The 24164-nt window shown below is 52.1% G+C and overlaps 1 protein-coding gene across 1 annotated transcript in view; it reads left to right on the top strand.

Annotated features, from left to right (window-relative positions):
• Positions 1-24164, top strand: part of NLGN3 (neuroligin 3) — a 477014-nt gene that overhangs the window by 323333 nt on the left and 129517 nt on the right. The window contains exon 6 of the mRNA XM_078640209.1: positions 1948-2097. Within this exon, the coding sequence (XP_078496335.1) occupies positions 1948-2097 (150 nt within the window). The remainder of the gene's footprint in view (positions 1-1947; positions 2098-24164) is intronic.

Raw genomic sequence — 24164 nt, 5'->3', positions numbered from 1 at the left:
CATGTCCACTCCCCTTTGCTTGGAACATCCTTCAAGGTCGGCTCAGGACACTCTATGGCAGCATTAATAAGGTACTGGCCAAAGACACCCTGTCTGGAGGTCATCAGCAACCGATGACCATGTGTCTCATGCGTGACCGTCCTACAAGGACCAGCTGCAGAAACCAAAAACTCTTCCTTTTACAGATTCCAACATCCATTGCGAATGCTGGATCCTGGACCAGCATTGGCAGCCACATCCGGCGCCACTATGTGCCACTGGCCAGTACCTGCTCTTCATCCTTTCAAGACACGGTGGGCCAGATTCACAGAACTTAAGACTCAATCCTAAACTTACTACTATTTTGGTATTCACAGAATGCACTTACTACTTTTGACATTCACAGAATGAACTTACTACTTTTGGTATTCACAGAAGTTAGGATTTTGTCTTAAGTTTGTCTTAAGACAGACTTAAGACAGACTTAAGACAGACTTAAGACAGACTTAAGACAGACTTAAGACAGACTTAAGTTAGGATTTTGTCTTAAGTCTGTCTTAAGACAAACTTAAGACAAAATCCTAACTTCTGTGAATGCCAAAAGTAGTAAGTGCATTCTGTGAATACCAAAATAGTAATAAGTGTAGGATTGAGTCTTAAGTTCATTCTGTGAATCGGGCCCTATGACTCTTCCAGGAGCGATAACGCATAGCTGAAAACAGCTGAGTCTTAATTCAAATCACTTAGAAAAGATCCATCTTTGGTTTCAATATTTCTGGGGCAAACGTGACAAAAAGAGCCAGTGATGTGCCCCGGGTGGTAGCTGACATCTTTAGAAATAGGCAACGATCGAGTTTTGGTCGAAGTGCCCTTCCAGGCAGAAGTGAGAAACACCAGGATAAAGTGTAGCAGATTTCAGTCATGGTTCCCTTTGCAGCACCAGACACCAATGACAAAGACGAGACTCTTGATGAGAAGACACTCAACACACTCAGGGCCCGATTTCGATCTTGGTGGACAGGGTTGCTTCATCACAAACAGGACAATATCCCGTCCGCCAAATTACAATTCCATTCTATCCTAGGGAACTTGTAATACGGCGGAAGGACTATCCGTCAGGTTTGTGATTATTCCTTTCACTTGTGACGGAGTATCTCATCCCCTAAAATCGTAATCAGGCCTTACTATCTTGACGGATGAGATACTCCGTCACAAGTGGAAGGAATAATCACAAACGTGACAGATATTCCGTCCGCCGTATTACAAGTCCCATAGGATAGCATGGAATAGAAATTTGGTGGATGGGATTTTTGTCTCATTAGTGACGGAGTAACCCTGTCCGCCAAGATCACGTGAGGGAGTAACCCTGTCCACCAAGATCACGTGACGGAGTAACCCTGTCCACCAAGATCACGTGACGGAGTAACCCTGTCCACCAAGATCACGTGACGGAGAAACCCTGTCCAACAAGATCATGTGAGGGAGTAACCCTGTCCAGCAAGATCACGTGACGTAGTAACCCTGTGCGCCACAATCGTCATCTGGCCCTGAGTCACAGGGGCCTCCCAGTTGGGTTTTTTCCATTCCCTTCAACAGGACCCAAGTGGACCTCTGGGATCTGTGGCCCTTCCTGGTTCATGTCAAACTCATTCCTTAGGACTGGGGCTGACAACAGACAAGACTTGTCCCACGCACACTGGCTTCCTGCACACCGCTGTGAGATTGTCCAACCAGGAGGAGGTTTCCTCACTCCATCGCCTGCGTCACTTGACACATGGGCGGGTCACAGGGAGGGAGAGGCGTCACCCCATTGGCTGTCAAACAAGGTCCTGGGAAGTTGGTATTGCTTTGGGTTTGATGGTCGCCTTGTTATATTTGGAATCCTGGAGGAGGCCTTCACCTGGCCTCCTCTCCCAGGCCTCAGTGTCACAATGACAACAGCCTGTCACACCTCTCTCTTTTTTCCAGATATCCGAGACAGCGGTGCCAAGCCGGTGATGGTGTACATCCACGGGGGATCCTACATGGAGGGCACGGGCAACATGATTGACGGCAGCGTGCTGGCCAGCTACGGCAACATCATCGTCATCACGCTCAACTACCGCGTGGGAGTACTAGGTAAGGGGTGCTGCTGGAGTGTGGGGTGTCTCAGTACTAGGGGAGGCAGTGCTCCTGGAATGTGGGGTGTCTCGGTACTAGGTGAGATGTGCTGCTGGAATGTGGGGTGTCTCGGTACTAGGTAAGGGGTACTGCTGGAGTGTTGGGTGTCTCAGTACTAGGCGAGGGGTACTGCTGGAGTGTTGGGTGTCTCAGTACTAGGCGAGGGGGGCTGCTGGAGTGTTGGGTGTCTCAGTACTAGGCGAGGGGGGCTGCTGGAGTGTGGGGTGTTTCAGTACTAGGTGAGATGTGCTGCTGGAATGTGGGGTGTCTCGGTACTAGGTGAGGGGTGCTCCTGGAATGTGGGGTGTCTTGGTACTAGGGGAGGGGTGCTGCTAGTATGTGGGGTGTCTCAGTACTAGATGAGGGGTGTTGCTGGAGTGTGGGGTGTCTCAGTACTAGATGAGGAGTGTTGCTGGAGTGTGGGTTGTCTCAGTACTAATCGAGGGGTGCTGCTGGAGTGTGGGGTGTCACAGTACTAGGTGAGGGGTGCTGCTGGAGTGTGGGGTGTCACGGTACTAGGTGAGGGGTGCTGCAGAGTGTGGGTTGTCCCAGTACTAATTGAGGGGTGCTGTTGGAGTGTGGGGTGTCTTGGTACTAGGGGAGGGGTGCTGCTAGTATGTGGGGTGTCACAGTACTAATTGAGGGGTGCTGTTGGAGTGTGGGGTGTCTCGGTACTAGGTGAAATGTGCTGCTGGTGTGTGGGGTATCGCAGTACTAGGTAAGGGGTACTGCTGGAGTGTTGGGTGTCTCAGTACTAGGCGAGGGGTACTGCTGGAGTGTTGGGTGTCTCAGTACTAGGCGAGGGGGGCTGCTGGAGTGTTGGGTGTCTCAGTACTAGGCGAGGGGGGCTGCTGGAGTGTGGGGTGTTTCAGTACTAGGTGAGATGTGCTGCTGGAATGTGGGGTGTCTCGGTACTAGGTGAGGGGTGCTCCTGGAATGTGGGGTGTCTTGGTACTAGGGGAGGGGTGCTGCTAGTATGTGGGGTGTCTCAGTACTAGATGAGGGGTGTTGCTGGAGTGTGGGGTGTCTCAGTACTAGATGAGGAGTGTTGCTGGAGTGTGGGTTGTCTCAGTACTAATCGAGGGGTGCTGCTGGAGTGTGGGGTGTCACAGTACTAGGTGAGGGGTGCTGCTGGAGTGTGGGGTGTCACGGTACTAGGTGAGGGGTGCTGCAGAGTGTGGGTTGTCCCAGTACTAATTGAGGGGTGCTGTTGGAGTGTGGGGTGTCTTGGTACTAGGGGAGGGGTGCTGCTAGTATGTGGGGTGTCACAGTACTAATTGAGGGGTGCTGTTGGAGTGTGGGGTGTCACAGTACTAATGGAGGGGTGCTGTTGGAGTGTGGGGTGTCACAGTACTAGGCGAGGAGTGCTGCTGGAGTGTGGGGTGTCACAGTACTAGGTGAGGGGTGCTGCTGGAGTGTGGGGTGTCACAGTACTAGGTGAGGGGTGCTGCTGGAGTGTGGGGTGTCACAGTACTAATGGAGGGGTGCTGTTGGAGTGTGGGGTGTCACAGTACTAGGCGAGGAGTGCTGCTGGAGTGTGGGGTGTCTCAGTACTGGGTGAGGGGTGCTGCTGGAGTGTGGGGTGTCCCAGTACTAGGTGAGGGGTGCTGCTGGAGTGTGGGGTGTCACAGTACTAGGCAAGGGGTGCTGCTGGAGTATGGGGTGTCACAGTACTAGGCGAGGGGTGCTACTGGAGTGTGGGGTGTCACAGTACTAATTGAGGGGTGCTGTTGGAGTGTGGGGTGTCACAGTACTAGGCGAGGAGTGCTGCTGGAGTGTGGGGTGTCTCAGTACTGGGTGAGGGGTGCTGCTGGAGTGTGGGGTGTCACAGTACTAGGCGAGGGGTGCTGCTGGAGTATGGGGTGTCACAGTACTAGGCGAGGGGTGCTACTGGAGTGTGGGGTGTCACAGTACTAATTGAGGGGTGCTGCTGGAGTGTGGGGTGTCACAGTACTAATCGAGGGGTGCTGCTGGAGTGTGGGGTGTCACAGTACTAGGCGAGGGGTGCTACTGGAGTGTGGGGTGTCACAGTACTAGATGAGGGGTGCTGCTGGAGTGTGGGGTGTCGCAGTACTAGGCGAGGGGTGCTGCTGGAGTGTGGGGTGTCACAGTACTAGGCGAGGGGTGCTACTGGAGTGTGGGGTGTCACAGTACTAATTGAGGGGTGCTGTTGGAGTGTGGGGTGTCACAGTACTAGGTGAGGGGTGCTGCTGGAGTGTGGGGTGTCACAGTAGTAATCGAGGGGTGCTGCTGGAGTGTGGGGTGTCACAGTACTAGGCGAGGGGTGCTACTGGAGTGTGGGGTGTCACAGTACTAGGTGAGGGGTGCTGCTGGAGTGTGGGGTGTCACAGTACTAGATGAGGGGTGCTGTTGGAGTGTGGGGTGTCACAGTACTAGGCGAGGGGTGCTACTGGAGTGTGGGGTGTCACAGTACTAGATGAGGGGTGCTGCTGGAGTGTGGGGTGTCACGGTACTAGGTGAGGGGTGCTGCTGGAGTGTGGGGTGTCACTACTAGGCGAGGGGTGCTGCTGGAGTATGGGGTGTCACAGTACTAATGGAGGGGTGCTGCTGGAGTGTGGGGTGTCAAAAACGAAGGGATCCACCCTTATGGGAAAGTATAGAAGTGTTCCTCCAGACTACGTGTGTCTCCTACAACGGTGGAAAGCACACAGCTTTGTTTAAATACCCCTCACCCACCAAAAGGACCCTTGGTGTGATGCTTCATCATCGGGGTCTTCCCGCCCGCTGCGGGACGGGTTATGTTATCTTATGTTATGTTAAACTAGCTTATATAGCGCATGGCTGCCCCAGCAACAGGGCGTCCCAGCGCTCGCAGACAGGACCAGGGGAAAAGGCACAGCAGAAAAGATAAATATGTATAGTCACTTTCGGAAGTAGGCGCTAGCAGCAGCCTCACTAAGTGGAGGCGAACAGCCAGGTTTGAATCTGCTTACGAAAGGGCCAGTGATCTTGTGTGCTGTGCGCCTTAAGTGGAATAGAATTCCATAGGGCGGGGGCCAAAGAAATGAAGGAGCGGCCTCCCGCTCTGCTCTTGCGCACCCAGGGGGTGCAGGCCAGAAGTAGGTCTGCAGAGCGTGGTGCTCGTGTGGGAACGTAGAAAGTACAGAGTCCCTGCAGCAACTGGGGGCCCTGGACGTGTAGGATCTTATGGGTCAGACAGAGGGTCTTAAATTGGATTCTCTGTTTCATGGGCAGCCGGTGCAGGCGATGCAGTAGGTGGGAGGTGCAACGAAAATTTGGGTAGGGCAAACCGAGTGCGGGCGGCCGCATTTTGAGCCCTTTGAAGTCTTTTTGTGACCGTTTTATTGGTGCCCAATAATAGCCCGTTGCAATAGTCAAGATGTGACAGAACCATGTGTGCTACGACCTATGACTATGTGGGAGCACTGGTTATAAAAAACAATACTATGTGTGGTGTAGGTGTGTGAGTGGAAGGATCAGAAGTGGGTGAATGGTGAACAAATTAAAAAATACCTGGCTCAGTGGAAAAAATAAATGTTAATGTTCCTTTGAGCTGGTATCGTTAGAACTGGGGAATGAGATAGAGATACTATGCTTTAATGAGCAGTGTCTGCTGTGTCGACATGTTTCAAAGCCCTCCCCTGGCTCCCCATCAGGTCCTAGAAGAGATCCCTTCTACACTCAAATCAAAACAACTATGTATTTACATATAATCCTTACTAAGTGATGCATTTAATACATTTAACATGCACAGTATACTATACCCCAGTAGGTATATTGCTGAATGGGTTCTGGAAGAATAAAAACAGAGTTAAAGTAACATAACACATCCCAACTGGACCATATGTGGTCTTGACCTGTAAAGGAAAGTGATATATTTCTGTGATATTTTTTTCTCATCTTTATCCGTTATAATTGGTAATCAGTGTCGTGTTATGCCGCCGAGATTGGACAATACAAAAACATACACACACAAAACATAAATAACACACTCTATATCTAAGGACCGCGTGGTGTGCGTATCCATATGATAAGTATAACTGAGAGTATCGGTTAAATATCTCTCTCCTTCAAAAAACTGTTTAGTGACAGATAAAGAAGCCTCCAAGGTTTAGACTGTTCACGTACTCTTATATCGCCCAGATATTGCCCCATTAGCCTTCAGAATGGGAGGGAAGGGGTACCTATAGTTAAAAGAAACTGTTAAAAGAAAAGGAAAAACTGTTGGTTTTGAGATCCTTCCTAATTGAGCAGCCTTTCACTGTTGCAAATCGGCTGTGCCGTACTTACAATATCAAGGTTACCTCCTCACCAGGACACTGCCTCACCACGGCTCTGTGGAACATTGAGCCAGTGTGGGCAGTGTCCTTAAACACTGAGCATAATTGGCAGTTTTGCCGCAAACAAACTGCAGTAATTGGTACACACACTAGACCGTCAGAAAATCTAAGATGGTGACCTAGAATGGCACCTCCGGCTGAATGTGTTTGTTCCTCACTTCCTGTTGCTCAAGGGTGTTTGTTCCTCACTTCCTGTTGCTCAAGGGTGCCTGTTGTATACACCGAGGAGCGAAACTAGTGCACTAATTAAAGGACACTACCTCTTCCTAACTCTTTAAACTATCCAAGAGTAAAATGTGGACGTGGAGTGTGGGGTGTCCAGTACTAGGTGAGGGTTGCTGCTGGATTGTGGGGTGTCTCAGTATTAGGTGAGGGGTGCTGCTGGAGTGTGAGGTGTCCAGTACTAGATGTGGCATTTCTCTGGAGCGAGGTTGTAGAGATCAGGAGTCTGTGAGAGCAGAGTGTGGGGTGTCTCAGTACTGGGCGAGGGGTGCTGCTGGAGTGTGAGGTGTCTTATAACTAGGTGAGGGGTGCTGCTGGAGTGTGGGGTGTCCCAGTACTAGTTGAGGGTGGCTGCTGGAGTGTGGGGTGTCTCTGTACTAGGTATGGGTCCTGCTGGAGTGTGGGGTGTCTCAGTACTAGATATGGGGGGCTACTGGAGTGTGGGGTGTCCAGTAATAGAAGAGGTGGGAGATCTCAGTACTAGGTGAGGGGTGCTGCCGGAGTGTTGGGTGTCTCAGTACTAGGCGAGGGGGGCTGCTGGAGTGTGGGGTGTCTCAGTACTATGTGGGAGGTGCTTCTGGAGTATGGGGTGTCCCAATACTAGGTGAGGGGTGCTTCTGGAGTATGGTATGGGGTGTCCCAGTACTAGGTGAGGGGTGCTGCTGGAGTGTTGGGTGTCTCAGTACTAGGTGAGGCGTGAGATCTCAGTACATGGGGAGGCATGCCGCTGCACTGTGGCGAAAGAGAGCAGAGCCTGCGTCTGCAGAATGTGGGTTCTCTCAGTGAGACCTTATGGTTCAGTTATCACCTTGCCTGAGGTCTCCTCCTCCTGAGGTGCTTGAGTTCTAGCTGAACACAAGTGACCCCCCCACCCCACCCCCCCAGTCTCCAGTGCATACGTGTGATGCATCATCTCTGGACAGTCAAGCGAGTTCATTGCTTTGATACTTCTGCAGCAGAGGCACCCCCTGAAAGTCACACTGTGGCATTGTCTCCATCAGTCTGACATCTGAACCTCAGAAGGAGGAAACCTCACACAAGGGTGACAACTGGACCACAAAGTCCCACTGAGGCCACCCCCCCCACTTTCCACTCTCACAGACTCCTGTTCCCTTCCACCACAGTCCACCGATTGTCAGTACTGTCCTTTCTCTGCTCCCACACATCATGCTGAGGATACCAGCTGCATTGTTAGCCTCCAATTACAAACAAATCAATTGTAGTACTGGTATATGTGTAAAAAGAGCCTGCGTTGACTACAAAAATGCTAAAGTGATATGTTACAGTACAATATATCGCTTCATATTTTTTAAATAAAACCCCATTTTGAAAAGCTCCAACCTTAACATAAAAACATAGCGGCTTATTTATGGGAAACTAACGCAGCACGTGCTGCAAGTTATTTTGCTGTGCCGTGCTGGGTTAATTTCCAGGCACAGGGATGCAACATGTGCAAGATAGCCCAGCACACTTTTATACATGAAATATAACAATGATATAATAATCAAAGAGCAGAGTTATTTCAAAGATGAGACGATGTTGTATTCAGATGAAACCTTTATTCATTCCTTGTTAAAAAGCTTTTGAAACCGCCAACGCGTTTCGTCCCATCCAGGGACTTCTTCAGGGCTGATAATGTGTAGGAAGAAAAGTTCTAAATTATGTTGTTCATCAGATGTATAGATAGGTAAGAAGAATTTGGATTTCCAGAACAAATGTTTTATCTCCATTGGATAATAATTTCCATATTATTGCCCAAGATGCTTCTCATGGAAAGGCAAAGTATCCCAGTTCCGAAGTTCAGTTCCGTGCGTGCATCGCAGTGGATGCAGCATATTTACAGCAACATGTCGTATCTCTGTGCCTCCCCCTGGGCTGGCGCACAAACAGCTGCAATCCGCTGGCACAGGCACCCTTGCACCATGGATGCCTGCGTCGTAGGGTGGAAGGGCACCTACCTGCACAGAAACAATCACTTGAGGCGATTTCCTCTTCCAATGTGTGCTGTAGAATGCAGCACACATTGAAAGAACAAAAAACGAGGAGAAAAGAAAACATTTCTCTTCGTTGGGCCTCGTGACGTAGCATCCTGATGCATTTCCAGATTTACGATTGCTTGTAAATCTGGAAATGCACCAGTGGACATGAGTGTTGCGCAGGAACACCCACAGCTATACCCATGTCATGCCCCTAACACGGGTGTTGCGTGAAATGGGGCGAGATTTACGAGCACACGTAAAGCCACGCAGGGTGGCTTTACATGTGCTTGTAAATTTCACGCAGCAGGTTGTGCCGTCAGAGCGGCACGCAGCCTGATGCACCGACGGCACAAGGGGCTCAAAAATAAGCCCCATAGATTTTTGAATTTTTTTGTTTGTGATAGAGATACAATATTTTAAAATGTGCTTATCTGTTCGATGTTTGCTTGTTTCTGTTGTTTTGTGTATTATTTTAAGGTTCAAATCATGGAAATTGCTTAGGCTGTGGTCGCCAGCTATCAGTGGCAATTCAGTGGGGTCCCCAGAATCGAACAGTTAAGAACCACTGTTCCTGTTCCCCCACTGTGCCCTCTAGCCCCTAAGTGCACTGGCCCCACAGTGCCCCATGTCCCCACAGTGCCTCTTCTTCCCTCAGCGGTCCCTCTCCCCTCAGTGCCCACCGTCCCCGCAGTGCCCCTCATGCCTCTTCGGTGCCTACCATCCCTGCAGTGTCCCTCGTGTCCCCTCGGTGCCCACCAACCCCTTACCTCCCCTCGTGTCTCTTTGGTGCCCATCGTCCTGCAGTGCCCCTCATGCCTCCTCTGTGCCCACTGTCTCTGCAGTGCCCCTCGTGTCTTATCATGTCCCCTGTCCCTGCAGTGCCCCTCGTGCCTCCTTTGTGCAAACTGTCCCCGGAGTGCCCCTCATGTCTTCTCGGTGCCCACCGTCCCCGCAATGCCCCTCGTGTCTCCACAGTGCCCACCGTCCCCGCAGTGCCCCTCGTGTCTCCACAGTGCCCACCGTCCCCGCAGTGCTCCTTATGTCTTCTCAGTGCCCACCGTCCCCACAATGCCCCTCATGCCTCCTCGGTGCTCACCGACCCCGCAGCGCCCCTTTTGTTTCCTTGGTGCCCACCGTCCCCGGCGCGCCCCTCGTGTCTCCTTCCTGCCCAACATCCCTGCAGTGCCCTTCGTGTATCCTCAGTGCCCACCAACCTTGCAGCACCCCTTGTGACTCCTCAGTTCCCTCCGACCCGCAGCGTGCCTCGTGTCTCTTCGGTGCCCATCGTCCCCGCAGTGCCCCTCATGCCTTCTCTGTGCCCAGTGTCTCCGCAGTGCCCCTCGTATCCTCTCGGTGCCCACCGTCCCCTCAGTGCCCCTCTTGCCTCTTCGGTGCCCATCGTCCATGCAGTGCCCCTTGTGTCTCCTCAGTGCCCACCAACCCCGCATCGCCCGTCATGTCTTCTTGGTGCCCACTGTCCCACAGTGCCCCTCATGCCTCCTCTGTGCCCAGTGTCCCCTCAGTGCCCCTCGTGTCTTCTTATGTCCACCGTCCCTGCAGTGCCCCTCGTGTCTCCTTGGTGGCCACTGTCCCACAGTGCCCCTCATGCCTCCTCTGTGCCCAGTGTCCCGGCAGCGCTCCTCGTGTCTCCACGGTGCCCACTGTCCCCAACGGTACCCCTCGTGTCTCCTCAGTGCCCACCGACCCTGTAGCGCCCCTTGTGTCTCCTACCCCTCATTGCCTTCTCTCTCATCAGGGTCCCTCGGTGCCACCTCTTCCCCCGTCCCTCCTCCTATTTTGCTGATGTTTCCCAGTTCAATCTTTTTGCAACTCAGCAGGTGAGCTCCCCTGGCCCCCATCCTCTGCTCCCCCCCACGCCCCGGTGGACCTGCACATGGACAGATTCAAGCTGAAGATTAATATGCCTCCTCTCTTGCAGCAGGCACTGCCCCCTTCCCCCGGGTGCATGAGCTCAGGGCCCTGTGCCTGACACCAATCCTCTGTGCCAGTCACCAGCCTCCTGCCTGACACCCCTCACCGCTGCCTAACACCAACTCTCTGTGAGTCACCAGCCTCCTGCCTGACATCCTGCACCACTGCCTGACCTCAGGACCCTGTGCCTGACACCAACCCTCTGTGCTAGTCACTAACCCTGGGCAATGACCTCCACTCCACTACCGGAGTTTGCAGAGATTTGTTAACTACGCATTCCATTAAAAACACGGAATTCAGGCAAAAACTCAGTTCCTCCACGTAGCGGAGTCAGCTACTAAACTGCACCCACAAATGCTTTGATAAAGGAACTTTACATGCTAAAAATCATATACCAATTCACAAAAGTGAACTTTGGAAATTAAAAATATCAGGCAATGAGAGAGTTGATGATTTTGGAGTCCCCCCTAACCTAGGGGGAGGACCAAGCAGATGCATTGAACACAAAGAGCATATCATGCTGAACGATTCAGTGGTGGAACCATCCTCTTAGGACCACCCCAAGCACAGTTATGGGCAAAAATACAATTCCAACCAAATGTCCCGCAAAGCATTATGGACAAGATTAGCAGTGGGCAGTGAATATTGCAGTATCCAATATCAAAATAATTCTACAAAGAGCTGCAGTTCAACTAGTCGTTACTAGGTGTCCCTCACGAGTCAAATGCAAACGCATTGAAATTATAATATCAAGCTGCAGTTCAACTAGTCGTTGCTAGGTGTCCCTCAAGTCAAATGCTTTTGCCTTTGACTCATGAGGGACAACTAGTAACGACTAGTGGAACTGCAGCTTGATGAAAGGGTTTCAATGCTTTTGAATTTGACTTGTGCAGGAGTAGGCACAGTGGGCCCGATTCACAGAATGAACTTAGGACTAAATCCTAAACTTACTACTATTTGGTATTCACAGAATGCACTTACTACTTTCGGGATTCACAAAGTAAACTTACTACTTTCGGGATTCACAGAATGAACTTACTACTTTCGGTATTCACAGAATAGACTACTAACTTTACGTCCGAACTCGGGCCGTAAATTCCGGCCCGGAGGCGGAGTTTCCAGTTTGCGGGTGGAGCTTGTGGCCCGGAGGCGGAGCTTGCGGCCCGGAGGTGGAGCTTGCGGCTTATAGGCGGAGCTTGCGGCTTAGAGGCGGAGCTTCGGGCTTGGAGGTGGGGATTTAGCCATGGCTGAAATCTACTGCTCTGGGCCGCAAGCTCCGCCTCTGGGCCGCAAGCTCCGCTTCCGGGCTGCAAGCTCCGCCCCCAAGCCGGAAACTCCACCTCCGGGCCAGAATTTCCGTCCCGAGTGTGGACGTACAGTTAGTAGTCTTAAATCTATTCTGTGAATACCGAAAGTAGTAAGTTCATTCTGTGAATCCCGAAAGTAGTAAGTTCACACTGTGAATCCCGAAAGTAGTAAGTGCATTCTGTGAATACCAAATAGTAGTAAGTTTAGGATTTAGTCTTAAGTTCATTCTGTGAATCGGACCCAGTAAATCTGACCCTTCAAAAGACCAGCACTTTACCTTCTAAATCCGACCCTTCGAAAGGCCAGCACTTTACCCTCTCTTGCTTAGACTGGAGTGGGAACAGTAAATCTGACCCCTCCAAAGACTAGCACTTTCCCTTGTATTGCTTAGACTGGAGTTAGAAGAGTAAATATGACCCCTCCAGCTGCACTCAAAACAACGCAGGCGGCTTTTTTTGAAGAAAAAATCCGATTCTCCGTTAACTCCTCTAGGGAAACTTTCCGCATTGTTAAAAAACTTCGGAAAGTCCCCGACTCACCTCCCGCCCCCGACCCCTCTGGTCATCGAAGTAACGAACTGGCAGAATTTTTTGCCACTAAAATCCAAAACATTCTAAAATTGCTTCCAACCATCAATAATGAGCACTTACCAGAGCCCTATTTATTAGAACCGCAGAATAATGCCCACTGCTTAGACTCTTTTAGTCCTCTCACAATGGAGCTACTTCCTCCCATTTTAGAATCAATCAAGAGCGGTTCTCCGCTCGACCCAGCACCACTTAACATCTGTTAGCTGCACCCACCATCATCTCCCCTATTCCCAACCTAATTATTGCCTCTCTAACACAGGGCACAGTTCCCCTGAACTGGAAAATGGCCATAGTAAAGGCACTGTTAAAAAACACCTTGATCCAACTGAGATGAGTAACTATCTCTTTGCTACCCGGAATTAGTAAGGTGGCGGAAAACTTTGTCAACCGCCAGCTCTCTGCCTTCCTTGAGTCCAGTGGACTTCTCCACTACCCTCAGATGCGTTTCCGACCGGGTCAGGGCACTGAAACCGTACTGATTGCAGTTGTAGAAGAGGCAAGAAAGGTCCTTGACTCGAGGTTCAGCAGCTGTGATCCTCCTGGACCTAAGTGCAGCCTTTGATACGGTGAATCGCCGTATCTTGGTACACCGGCTTAACTGAGTAGGAGTTACTGGCTCGGCCTTATCCTGGTTGCCGTCGTTCCTGGAAAATAGAACCTTCCAGGTTCTTGAGGGTAACACCCGTTCCCAAGCTATTCCACTCCACTGTGGGGTTCCCCAGGGCTCGTCCCTGAGCCCCACACTTTTTAATGTGTATATGGCTCCACTGGAGGAAATAGTAGCCCCTTTTGGAATCAAACTGGTCACTTATTCAGATGATACCCAACTTGTTGTATCTCTGAATCAGTTGGATCAATCCCCAGAAAACCTGTGCTCCTGTCTTAAAGAAATTACAAGCTGGATGAACAGATCACACCTTAAACTTAACGGTGAAAAAACTGAGCTTTTGGTGCTGGGCAACCAGTTAAAATTCACCCCTTACTGAGGAGGAGCTACGTGGTGAGCATGATGGCCGCCTAGGACCTCGGCTCCACGTAGCTAGCCCCCCCAGCTCGCTAATCCTGTCCAAAATCGGAGTGATGGCGGGCGCGACCCGCTTGCTGTGGCGCCGCTGGAGATCCAGTTGTTCTTCCGGTCCCGCTGTGATAACGGGACCGGAGTTGTGCCGTGACGGAGTTGCGGGCTGTGGCGCTGATGAGCCGGGGACCCGGGTGATTCTAGAGGCCGGGGCTGAGATTGTCAACAGCGGCGTCGGCGGACGGAGGTGCCCGGTCCGACCCGATATTTCGGGAAGTGGGCGCACGGATCGCTGAGAGCTGCCAGCTGCTGTCTGCAGTGTCGTTGATGACCGGCTCGAGTCGGATTAACTGTGTGCGGCACCCAAGGGATCAGGAAGTATATTGAAGCATCTTTGCCTGCGGCTGGGGAGCTGTCCGTTTGTCGCGGGTGGCTGGAGACGTGGGGGCGGGGTGCAGGGACTGTCATCCCCCCTTGCCTTCCCTCCCTCGTATTAAGTAACCTGGTTGGGGGCTTGACTGCGAGCCGACGACTGCGGGCTGCAGCGTCGATCTGGACATACAAGAGACTCCGGTCCCTTGGTGGTGGCGGGGGCCGGAGCCGAGCTGTAGGGGAGCGCTGCCCCAGAGTCCGTGCGGTGATGAGAGGCGCAGTGGCTGGTGACCGGGGCGCTGTGAATCCGCTGCGAAAGTCGCCTGGAAGAGAGACGTCTCCGACATAGGTGGGGGTGCAGAGACTCACCCCCCCTTGTACTGTAAGTGGCATAACTGAGGGCAGCGGCAGCGCCGGCGGGAGCGGTTGTGTCCCAGCCCCCGCTGCAGGATCTGGGGGGTGCGGGTTGCACCCGTAATACCCACTGTCAGTGATTCAGGGGCTCCTGGTGGTCTGAAAGCCCTGATTGTCTCGGGTGGCCCCTGTGGCTCCCCGCGCTGCGCGTCCACCGACACTGTGGACATCGCTGAGATGCCTTGCCGGATTGGGGGGACGGCCGCATGTCTGGACCATTGATCCTTATGAAGCTTGAGTAGGTACCCCAGTACACCATAAAACACAGTGAGTTATTCGCCACGACCAACGGGTGGCGAATATTGTAGTTATTCATAAGACAGGCAAGACCAAGACGTCCCCTTCCTCTTATCGACCCATATCACTTTTCAATGCTGAACCCAAGATATTGGCGAAATTACTCGCTACTAGATAGGTCAAGGTCATTACGACTCTGATACACCCAGACCAATCCAGCTTCATGCCATGTCGCAATACAGCCCTGAACTTGCGGAGACTCCACGGGGTCCTGGGTGGGTCCCGGAAGATACTGGAACAGACGGTTTTGGTATCCCTGGATGCCACTATGGCATTTGATAGAGTTGAATGGGCGTATTTATTTGCGGTCTTGACCAAGATGGGTTTTGGCTCGGAGTTTGTTGGGTGGGTTCAACTGTTGTATGCTGCTCCTTTAGCCAGAGTGATCGTGAATAATTGTAAGTCAGCCGATATAAGTCTTGAGAGGGGCATGAGACAGGGATGTCCATTGTCCCCACTCCTTTTCGCACTGGCGTTGGAGCCTTTGGCGGCGTGGGTACGGTGGGAACGGTCGATACGTGGCTTGCGATGGACGTCAAAATGGGAGGATAAAATTTCGCTTTATGCGGATGATATCCTGCTATGTCTCACCAACCCCAGGGGTCCCTGATTAATTTCTTGGATGTCCTGGCCATATTTGGTAGATACTCCGGGTTCGCTATAAACTGGACAAAGTCGGTGTTATTTGTGATATCGGGTGAGCCACCTGTGGTCCCACAGTCATGCCCTATAAAGATCGAGCTTGTGGGATTCAAGTACCTTGGCATATATATAACACTAGACCCTAAAGTGAGGTATGCTAATAACTTAGAACCCCCCCTGGGTCGGGTTAAAAAAGATGTGGAGCGTTGGAAGGCTCTAAGATGATGGCCCTGCCCCGGTTCCTCTACGTACTTCAAAACACAATGGATCCAGTGCCTGTCACCTATTTTAGGAAGATTGAGGCACTCCAGCGGCAGCTCCTCTGGGAGGGCAGGCTCCGCATTGCTTTTGTCAAGCTGACTCTCCCGTGGTACGATGGGGGTATAGGTCTCTCAGATTTGAAAAAATATTACTGGGCCTCGCACCTTGCGGCGGTGAATCAGATGATTTATAGTCCTCCGGGAGACCAAGGCTACGCTATGGACCGCGGGCAGGCACCGGGTGGGGACATTGTTAGAGCCTTGTATGCCAAGCCTGGAATATTCACTTTATTGGGCCCGACGGGCCATGCCGTACATGTCTGGCACGCGGCTACTAAGAGCTTGGGATGGGAGGGGAGACTGACAATGGCCACCCCCCTGTTTAACTCCCAGAGACTCGGAAGCTTATGGAAGACTAAGGGGTTCGATAAGTTGGACCTCATCGGAATTAGTCAGATCAGGGATGTGTGGGGTAAAGGCGATATGCAGACTTTTGAGTTTCTTCAAAAACAACACAGTTTGCATGACAGGGTACACTTTCGATATCGGCAGATCAGACACGCCCTTTCTGCCCACATACCTAAAGGCACGGAAATTCCTGATGCTTCTCCCCTTGAGGATCGAGTGCTTTATGGTCACATCCGAGAAAAAGCAAGACGGGCCAAAGAAGGCTGTGCTGCCAGAAACCGTTCCCCGGAAGCTTGTTTCCTTCCCAGCATAAGAATTGGCTTGGTAGTTTGGTTTGCCCTGTTCCCATCATGCACTGGGACAGGAACAGACTAATTTGCATATAGCCAGGTTCTGAGCTGGGAGGGGGCAGTGAGCTAAAAAACGGTGATGGATTAAAACCATGATCTCTTGACTTGGTAAGAGTATTCTGCATCATTCAGAAACTCTGTCCATCACCACCCCCCTTTTCCAAAATCACATCCGAGAAAAAAACATCTCCCTCATATATAAGAAGCTTGCAAATAATATGGAAGACCCACTGGGGAGCATTAGAACAGCGCGGGGAGCGGACGGATTGGAGTTAGACGATGAAGATTTGGTAGAGGCCGTCTCCTCCCCGAAAGTGGTTGCGATTCAGATGAGGCTCAGGTTAGTGAAACTTAAGATCCTACACAGATCATACGTCACAGGGCCGAGATTAGTGCATATGGTACGTGCAGTGAGTGTAGACTGCAGGAGAAGCTGTGGAGAACTGGGCGCTTTCATGCACATCCTATGGCACTGTGAGGAGATACAACCATATTGGATCAATATACACAATGTGATTAAAGCAGTGTTGGGGGAGGAGATACGACCAGAGGCCCGGAGATGTATATTGAATGTGTGGGAACCCACGGATTTGAATGGATATCAGAAACAGTGGGTGACGTTAGCGTACATGGTGGCGAAACGTAATAGCGCTCAATTGTGGGGAGCTGTCCGGTCGCCTCACCATACCAAGTGGGCCCAGGATCTAGACTGGTTTAAGTTTAGAGAAAGAGCGGTGTATGTGGCAAGGGGATGCCCGCGGGAGTCTGTTTTAGCTTGCTTTGAACCACGCGGAAAATACTACCCCTTCTGCCTGCCAATTCTAGAAAACCTCTTATTCAGGGGCTTATCCTTTCCAGACTGAACTATGGCAACACCCTTTATCTTGGCGTCCTTAAAACAGTCATTGCCAAACTCCAACTAGTCCAGAACTCGGCATCCAGACTTCTCACAGGCACTAAAAATCGGTGCTCTGCCAAACCCCCAGAATCAAGAAGGCGGGGACAGGGGGTCGCCTCTTCTCCTACAATGCCTCCAGGCTTTGGATTTCCCTGCCACTTACCATACGCAGGGAAACCAACCTGCTAACATTCCTCAAACATCTTAAAACTTGGCTCTTCCCTTAATTTCATCTGTGCTTTGATCAATTCCGCAGCGCGGGGATGCCTCCGGGTAGCCATGCGCTATATCAATCCTATTCCAATTCCAATTCCCTCCAAAGACCAGAACTTTATCTTCTGTGGCTTAGATTGGAGTGGGAATAGTAAATCTGACCCCTCCAAAGACCAGCACTTTCCCTTTTATTGCTTAAACTGGAGTGAGAAGAGTATATCTGACCCCTCCAAAGTCCAGCACTTTATCTTCTGTTGCTTAGACTGGAGTGGGAACCGTAAACCTGACCCCTCCAAAGACCAGCACTTTATCTTCTGTTGCTTAGACTGGAGTGGGAACCGTAAACCTGACCCTTCCAAAGACCAGCACTTTCCCTTTTATAGCTTAAACTGGAGTGGGAGCAGTAAGTCTGACCCTTCGAAAGACCAGCACTTTACTTTCTCTTGATTAGACTGCAGTGGGAACAGTAAATCTAACCTTTCTAAACACCAGGACTTTACCGTCTGTTGCTTGGACTGGAGTGGGAACCGTAAATCTGACCCCTCCATAGACTAGGGGCCCGATTCACAGAACTAACTTAAGACAAAATCCTATGCTTACTACCATCTTGGTTTTCACAGAAGGCACTTACTCATTTCGGTATTCACAGAAGTTAGGACTCCTAACTTTAAGACTCCTAAATGCCTTCTGTGAATACCGAAAGTCTTAAAGTTAGGATTTTTCTCAGTTTAGGAGTAGTAAAGTTAGGACTCCTAAATGCCTTCTGTGAATACCGAAAGTCTTAAAGTTAGATTTTTCTCAGTTTAGGAGTAGTAAAGCTAGGACTGGGATGGTCTACCATGATGTACCTCCCTGCCTCTGATGCTGTGATGATCTTCATGCTGTACCTCCCAGTTTCTGAGGCTGGGATGTTCTCCCATGATGTAACTCCCTGCCTCTGAGGCTGGGATGGTGTCCCTCGATGTACCTCGCTGCCTCTGAGGCTGGGATGGTGTCCCATGATGTACCTCCCTGCTTCTGAAGCTGGGTAGGTCTCCCATGATGTACCTCCCTGCCTCTGAGGCTGGGATGGTGTCCCATGATGTACCTCCCTGCCTCCGAGGCTGGGATGACCCTCTCCAGTTGTGTTCTACCTGCTCATCACCTTGCATGACTGATTCACGATTCAAACACACACCACCCAGCCCTGCACACACAGGTGCCACCCAGCAACACCCTTCCAATATGGCTTCCAAGGGCGAGGTGATGGCTCTTTAAACCAACACCCGGGGCAGCAGTGCGCAATGCAAGTGACAGTGCCAGCATTGAGGGGTGAGCACCCATGGCAGAGTATACGTTGTCTTTAGAGAGTGGAGAACCTGGCTGGTTACTCTTGAAGATCAGAGTAAGGGGGGCAGGGGGGTCTGGCCACGAACGATGATGGCCGCTTTGACTCTGGAGCTCCGCGTCGAGGAGGGCCCCGGACGGCAGCGGGGGCTTCCCAGGAGACAGAGTGAACTGAAGTGGACGATCCAGTACCATGAAGCTCCCCTATACCAGCCCTACCCTCTGTTAGCCGAGCTGCGCCCCCAGTAAAAGGCGGAAGCTGACGACACTGCGAGACGACGTGCCACACAGTGGCTGCCCACTCCTCACATTGGGCCACCGACAGGGCCGGACTGGGAACCACAACCGGCCCCGGCAAAGTGCTCGGCCGGCACCCCCTCCCCACTCGGGGGGTTGGAGGGGCCGCCGAGCTCGTTGCCGGGGCCGGTTTTCAGCCGATTTTGGTACAGGGCCGAAAACGGCCCTGTAACAAAAACGGCCCCCAGGGGCCCAAAACCGGCCACCACCCGTGCGGCGCACCGGGGGATTGCCCGGTGCCCGCTATGGCCAGTCCGGGCCTGGCCACCGACAGTGCCAGGCAGGCCCAGAGCCTCCTCATAGCGCAGCCCGAGAAGGGCCCTATCTCAGCCCTATCCAGCGTGAGCCGGGCCAGGCCTGCATTGCAATGGAGGGCCACGGCCTGAGGCTGGGACCGCATGACAACGAGGTATCCCGCGGAGGCCCCTGCTTTCTATTGGACCGCCGGCAGCCCGGGAGGGGATCTCGCAGCCTCTTAAAGTGCGGGACAGACGGACCGCCACCTCCCCTCTTAATCACAATCCAAGAGCAAAGGGCCCAACGGTGCAGCCGGGACCCGCGGCCCCACCCTATTAACTACTACACAGGCCACAGCAGAGCTGGACCACCGTACAGGAGGGGCTCAGTGCTAACAGATGGGATCATCCGAAGACGGGGCACTCATAGGGTGACCAACTGGCATGGGTGCAATAAGTGGTAAAATTCAGGACAAAGGTTCAAAATTCAGGATAAAAATTCAGGACAAAAGGTACGTTTTACAGACACGTCAGAGGAGGTTGTGCAATATATATAAGCAAGTAAATAAACAACCACCCAAGTACAAGTCAAAATAAGTTTATATTAGGTTGCGACAATTGTGAACTTCATGGTTGTTCAGTATGCGCACAGCTTTGAGCAAATGTGCAGGTCTTTTTGTGGTAACAAAACCGCCCCCACCCCCACCCCCTTTCCAGCTCCCAGAGAAAACACCCGATGCCCGGTCCGGCCAGTCCGGCCTTGCTTCCACCCTCCAATGGCGCCCCTGATTATCACATAGACCCTTTCTCATGTGTATTTAATTTCTTTTATAGTGCTACTCATCCCAAGTATGTAGGACAGAGTGTCGGAGTGCGTTACAACACACATATAATATAGAGACAATCACTCATATAAATGTGAAAGTCAATGTATAGGAAATGTTACTTAAGATAATGGGGCTTACAAGGTGTAATCATTCTTTCATCCATCATTCAGTCTTTCACCATTCATTCTGTCCTTCCATCTGTGTGCCCATTCATGTCCATATTAAACCATTCACAAACCTATCCATCACGTATCCTTCCATCATTCATTTCACTCATCCATCCCTCAATCCACCCTTTTACTCATCCATCCATCCATCCACCCTTTCACCCTATCCATCTGTACACTCATCCATCCACTTTTCCACACATCCATCGAATTTACTCATCCATCCAGCCAGTTAACTATCCGGCCATCCTTTCACTTACTCATTCATCCAACAAGTCAATTATCCTTCCACCCATTCACCAGTTCAGTCATCCATCCACCCATCCTCCCTTTCTCTCTCATCCCCCTTTAACTTAGCCATCCTTCCATCCACCCACCCATCCATCTACACATCCACTCATTAATCCATCCATTGAACCTATCGCTCATCCATCCTTTCACTCATCCATCCATCCTTTCTCTGCCCACTCCCTGGGAGACAGGGCTCAGGGTCTACAAGCGGTGGCCGCTCTCATGCAAGATCACCTTCCCATTCCCCATCTCCTTTGGCCAAGGGGATTCTCACCTACCCCACCTCTCCTCCTCTCCCCCTCAACTGACACAATTGGCTACTCTCACACAACTGCCCAACCTCTCACCCCCTAGAGACTCACCCCGCTCTCTCTGCGACTACTAGTGCTTCAAACAATACCACCTACATGCACTACCCTCCTCCCACCCGACACCCCACTACCTCCTCAACCGGTTATCGCTGGCCGGGGTACATGGAGCATTACACGGCTCGAATATGCCAATGGGATGTCTCCCCCCACCTATCCCCAACCTCCCCTTCTCTTTCCCCCACCCACCTCTCCCTATCTTCAGCCTGGTCAGAAAGCTTGTGGCTCCTCGCGTCCTCTATACACGCCCCAGTTTAGGGTACTTGACACCACCACCTCTCATACAATCCCCAAAGGAAGGCACGGATGAACCACCACCGATGGAGCTCAATACTCTGAACTAGACTTTTACTAGCAGCATATAATAATGAGAGAACTCAGCTCTGCATTACCAATGTTGAAGATGTATGTGGTGTATGATGTGTTCCTTATCCATGCTGTTATGCACCCCTTACCACCCCCCTCCCATCCTACCCCCCTTTTTCTATATCCCCCTTCTTTTCGTTCCTCTATTGCAATACAGATTACTATTATTTCAAAGTACTTAACGAGTGTATAAGGCTGAGCTTTAACCACACTGTTGTGCTCTTCTACAAGTTTCAATAAATAATTGCAAAACAAAAAAAAGATGATCAATGTAGGTCCTGTCTCTCCAGCACAGGCAGAGCTGGGTGGGGGACTGGAGAGGCCGCGACCCCGATCTCAGGATGCTTGTGTGACAGACCCCGATCCCAGGATGCTCGTGTGACAGACCCCGATCCCAGGATGCTTGTGTGACAGACCCCGATCCCAGGATGCTCGTGTGACAGATCCCCATCCCAGGATGCTTGTGTGACAGACCCCAATCCCAGGGTGCTCATGTGACAGACCCGAGGGTGCTCGCGTGACAGACCCCGATCCCAGGATGCTCGTGTGACAGACCCCGATCCCAGGATGCTCGTGTGACAGACCCCGATCCCAGGATGCTCATGTGACAGAACCTGATCCCGGGATGCTCGTGTGACAGACCCCGAGATGTTTGTGTGACAGACCCCGATCCCAGGGTGCTCGTGTGACAGACCCCGATCCCGGGATGCTCATGTGACAGACCCTGATCCCAGGATGCTCGTGTGACAGGCCCCGATCCCAGTATGCTCGTGTGACAGACCCCGGTCCCGGGATGCTCATGTGACAGGCCCCGATCCCAGGATGCTCGTGTGACAGACCCGATCCCAGGATGCTCGTGTGACAGACCCCGGTCCCAGGATGCTTGTGTGACAGACCCTGATCCTGGGATGCTCCTGTAACAGACCCCGATCCCAGGATGCTCATGTGACAGACCCCGATCCCAAGAGGCTTGTGTGACAGACCCCGATCCCGGGATGCTGGTGTGTGAGATCCCGATCCCGGGATGCTCGTGTGACCGCACTGGGAACCGCTCCAACACCCACCGACCACGCACGCAAGCTAGGGGTCATCCTCGACTCCACCCTCTCCATGACTAAACAGGTCAACGCCGTCTCGTCCTCCTGCTTCAACATCCTCCGCATGCTCCATAGGATCTACAAGTGGATCTCCACTGAAACGAGAAGAACAGTCACCCAGGCCTTTGTCAGCAGCAGGTTGGACTATGGAAACGCCCTCTACGCAGGAGCCTCAGCCAAACTCCTGAGACGGCTCCAACGCATCCATAACACCTCTGCACGCCTGATCCTCAACATCCCTCGCCACAGCCACATCACACCCCACCTGAGAGACCTGCACTGGCTCCCCGTCAACAAGAGGATAACCTTCAAGCTCCTCACCCACGCACACAAGGCACTCCACAACACCGGACCAACGTACCTCAATAGACAACTCAGCTTCTACACCCCCACCCGCCAGCTCCGCTCCGCTGGCCTCGCTCTTGCTACAGTCCCCTGCTTCCGAAGAGCGACCTCAGGCGGCCGATCGTTCTCCCACCTCACCGCCAAGACCTGAAACACCCTCCCCATCCGCCTACGGCAGACCCAGGACCTACAGACCTTCAGAAAACTCCTCAAGACTTGGCTTTTCGAGCAGTAGCAGCATTCCCCACCCCAGCGCCTTGAGACCCTCACGGGTGAGTAGTGCGCTTTAGAAATGATATGATTGATTGATTGATTGATTGACAGACCCTGATCCCAGGATGCTCGTGTTACTGATCCCAAGATGCTCATGTGACAGACCTCGATCCCAGGATGCTCGTGTGGCAGACCTCGATCCCAAGATGCTCATGTGACAGACCTCGATCCCAGGGTGCTCGCTTGACAGACCCCGATCCCAGGATGTTTGTGTGACAGACCCCAATCCCAGGATGCTCGTGTGAAAGACCCTGATCCCAGTATGCTTGTGTGACAGACCCCGATCCCAGGATGCTCGTGTGACAGACCCCGATCCTGGGATGCTTGTGTGTGAGATCTCGATTCCAGGATGCTTGTGTGACAGACCCCAATCCCAGGATGCTCGTGTGAAAGACCCTGATCCCAGGATGCTCGTGTGACAGACCCCGATCCCAGGATGCTCGTGTGACAGATCCCGATCCCAGGGTGCTTGTATGACAGACCCTGATCCCAAGAATGCTTGTATGATAGACCCCGATCCCAAGTTGCTCGTGTGACAGACCCCGATTCCAGCATGCTCATGTGACAGACCCTGTTCCCAGGCGGCTCGTGTGACAGGCCCCGATCTCAGGATGCTTGTGTGACAGACCCCGATCCCAGGATGCTCCTGTGACAGGCCCTGATTCCAGGATGCTCCTATGACAGATTCTGGTACCAGGATGCTTGTGTGACAGAACCCAATCCCAGGATGCTCATGTGACAGACCCCGATCCCAGGATGCTCGTGTGACAGACCCAATCCCAGGATGCTTGTGTGATAGATCCCAATCCCTGGATGCTCGTGTGACAGTCTGTCCAGGATGCTCGTGTGACAGACCTCAATCCCATGATGTTCATGTGACAGACCCCGATCCCAGGATGGTTGTGTGACAGACCCCGATCCCAGGATGTTTGTGTGATAGACCCCGATTCCGGGATGTTTGTGTGACAGACACCGATCCCGGGATGTTTGTGTGACAGACCCCGATCCCAGGATGCTCGTGTGACTGATCCCAAGATGCTCATGTGACAGACCTCGATCCCAGGATGCTCGTGTGGCAGACCTCGATCCCAAGATGCTCATGTGACAGACCTCGATCCCAGGGTGCTCGCTTGACAGACCCCGATCCCAGGATGTTTGTGTGACAGACCCCAATCCCAGGATGCTCATGTGAAAGACCCTGATCCCA

The sequence above is a fragment of the Lissotriton helveticus genome, chromosome 4_2 (assembly GCF_964261635.1).
Source record: "Lissotriton helveticus chromosome 4_2, aLisHel1.1, whole genome shotgun sequence".
In the NCBI taxonomy this organism is placed as follows: domain Eukaryota; kingdom Metazoa; phylum Chordata; class Amphibia; order Caudata; family Salamandridae; genus Lissotriton; species Lissotriton helveticus.
This window is presented reverse-complemented; position numbering and strand designations above follow the sequence as displayed.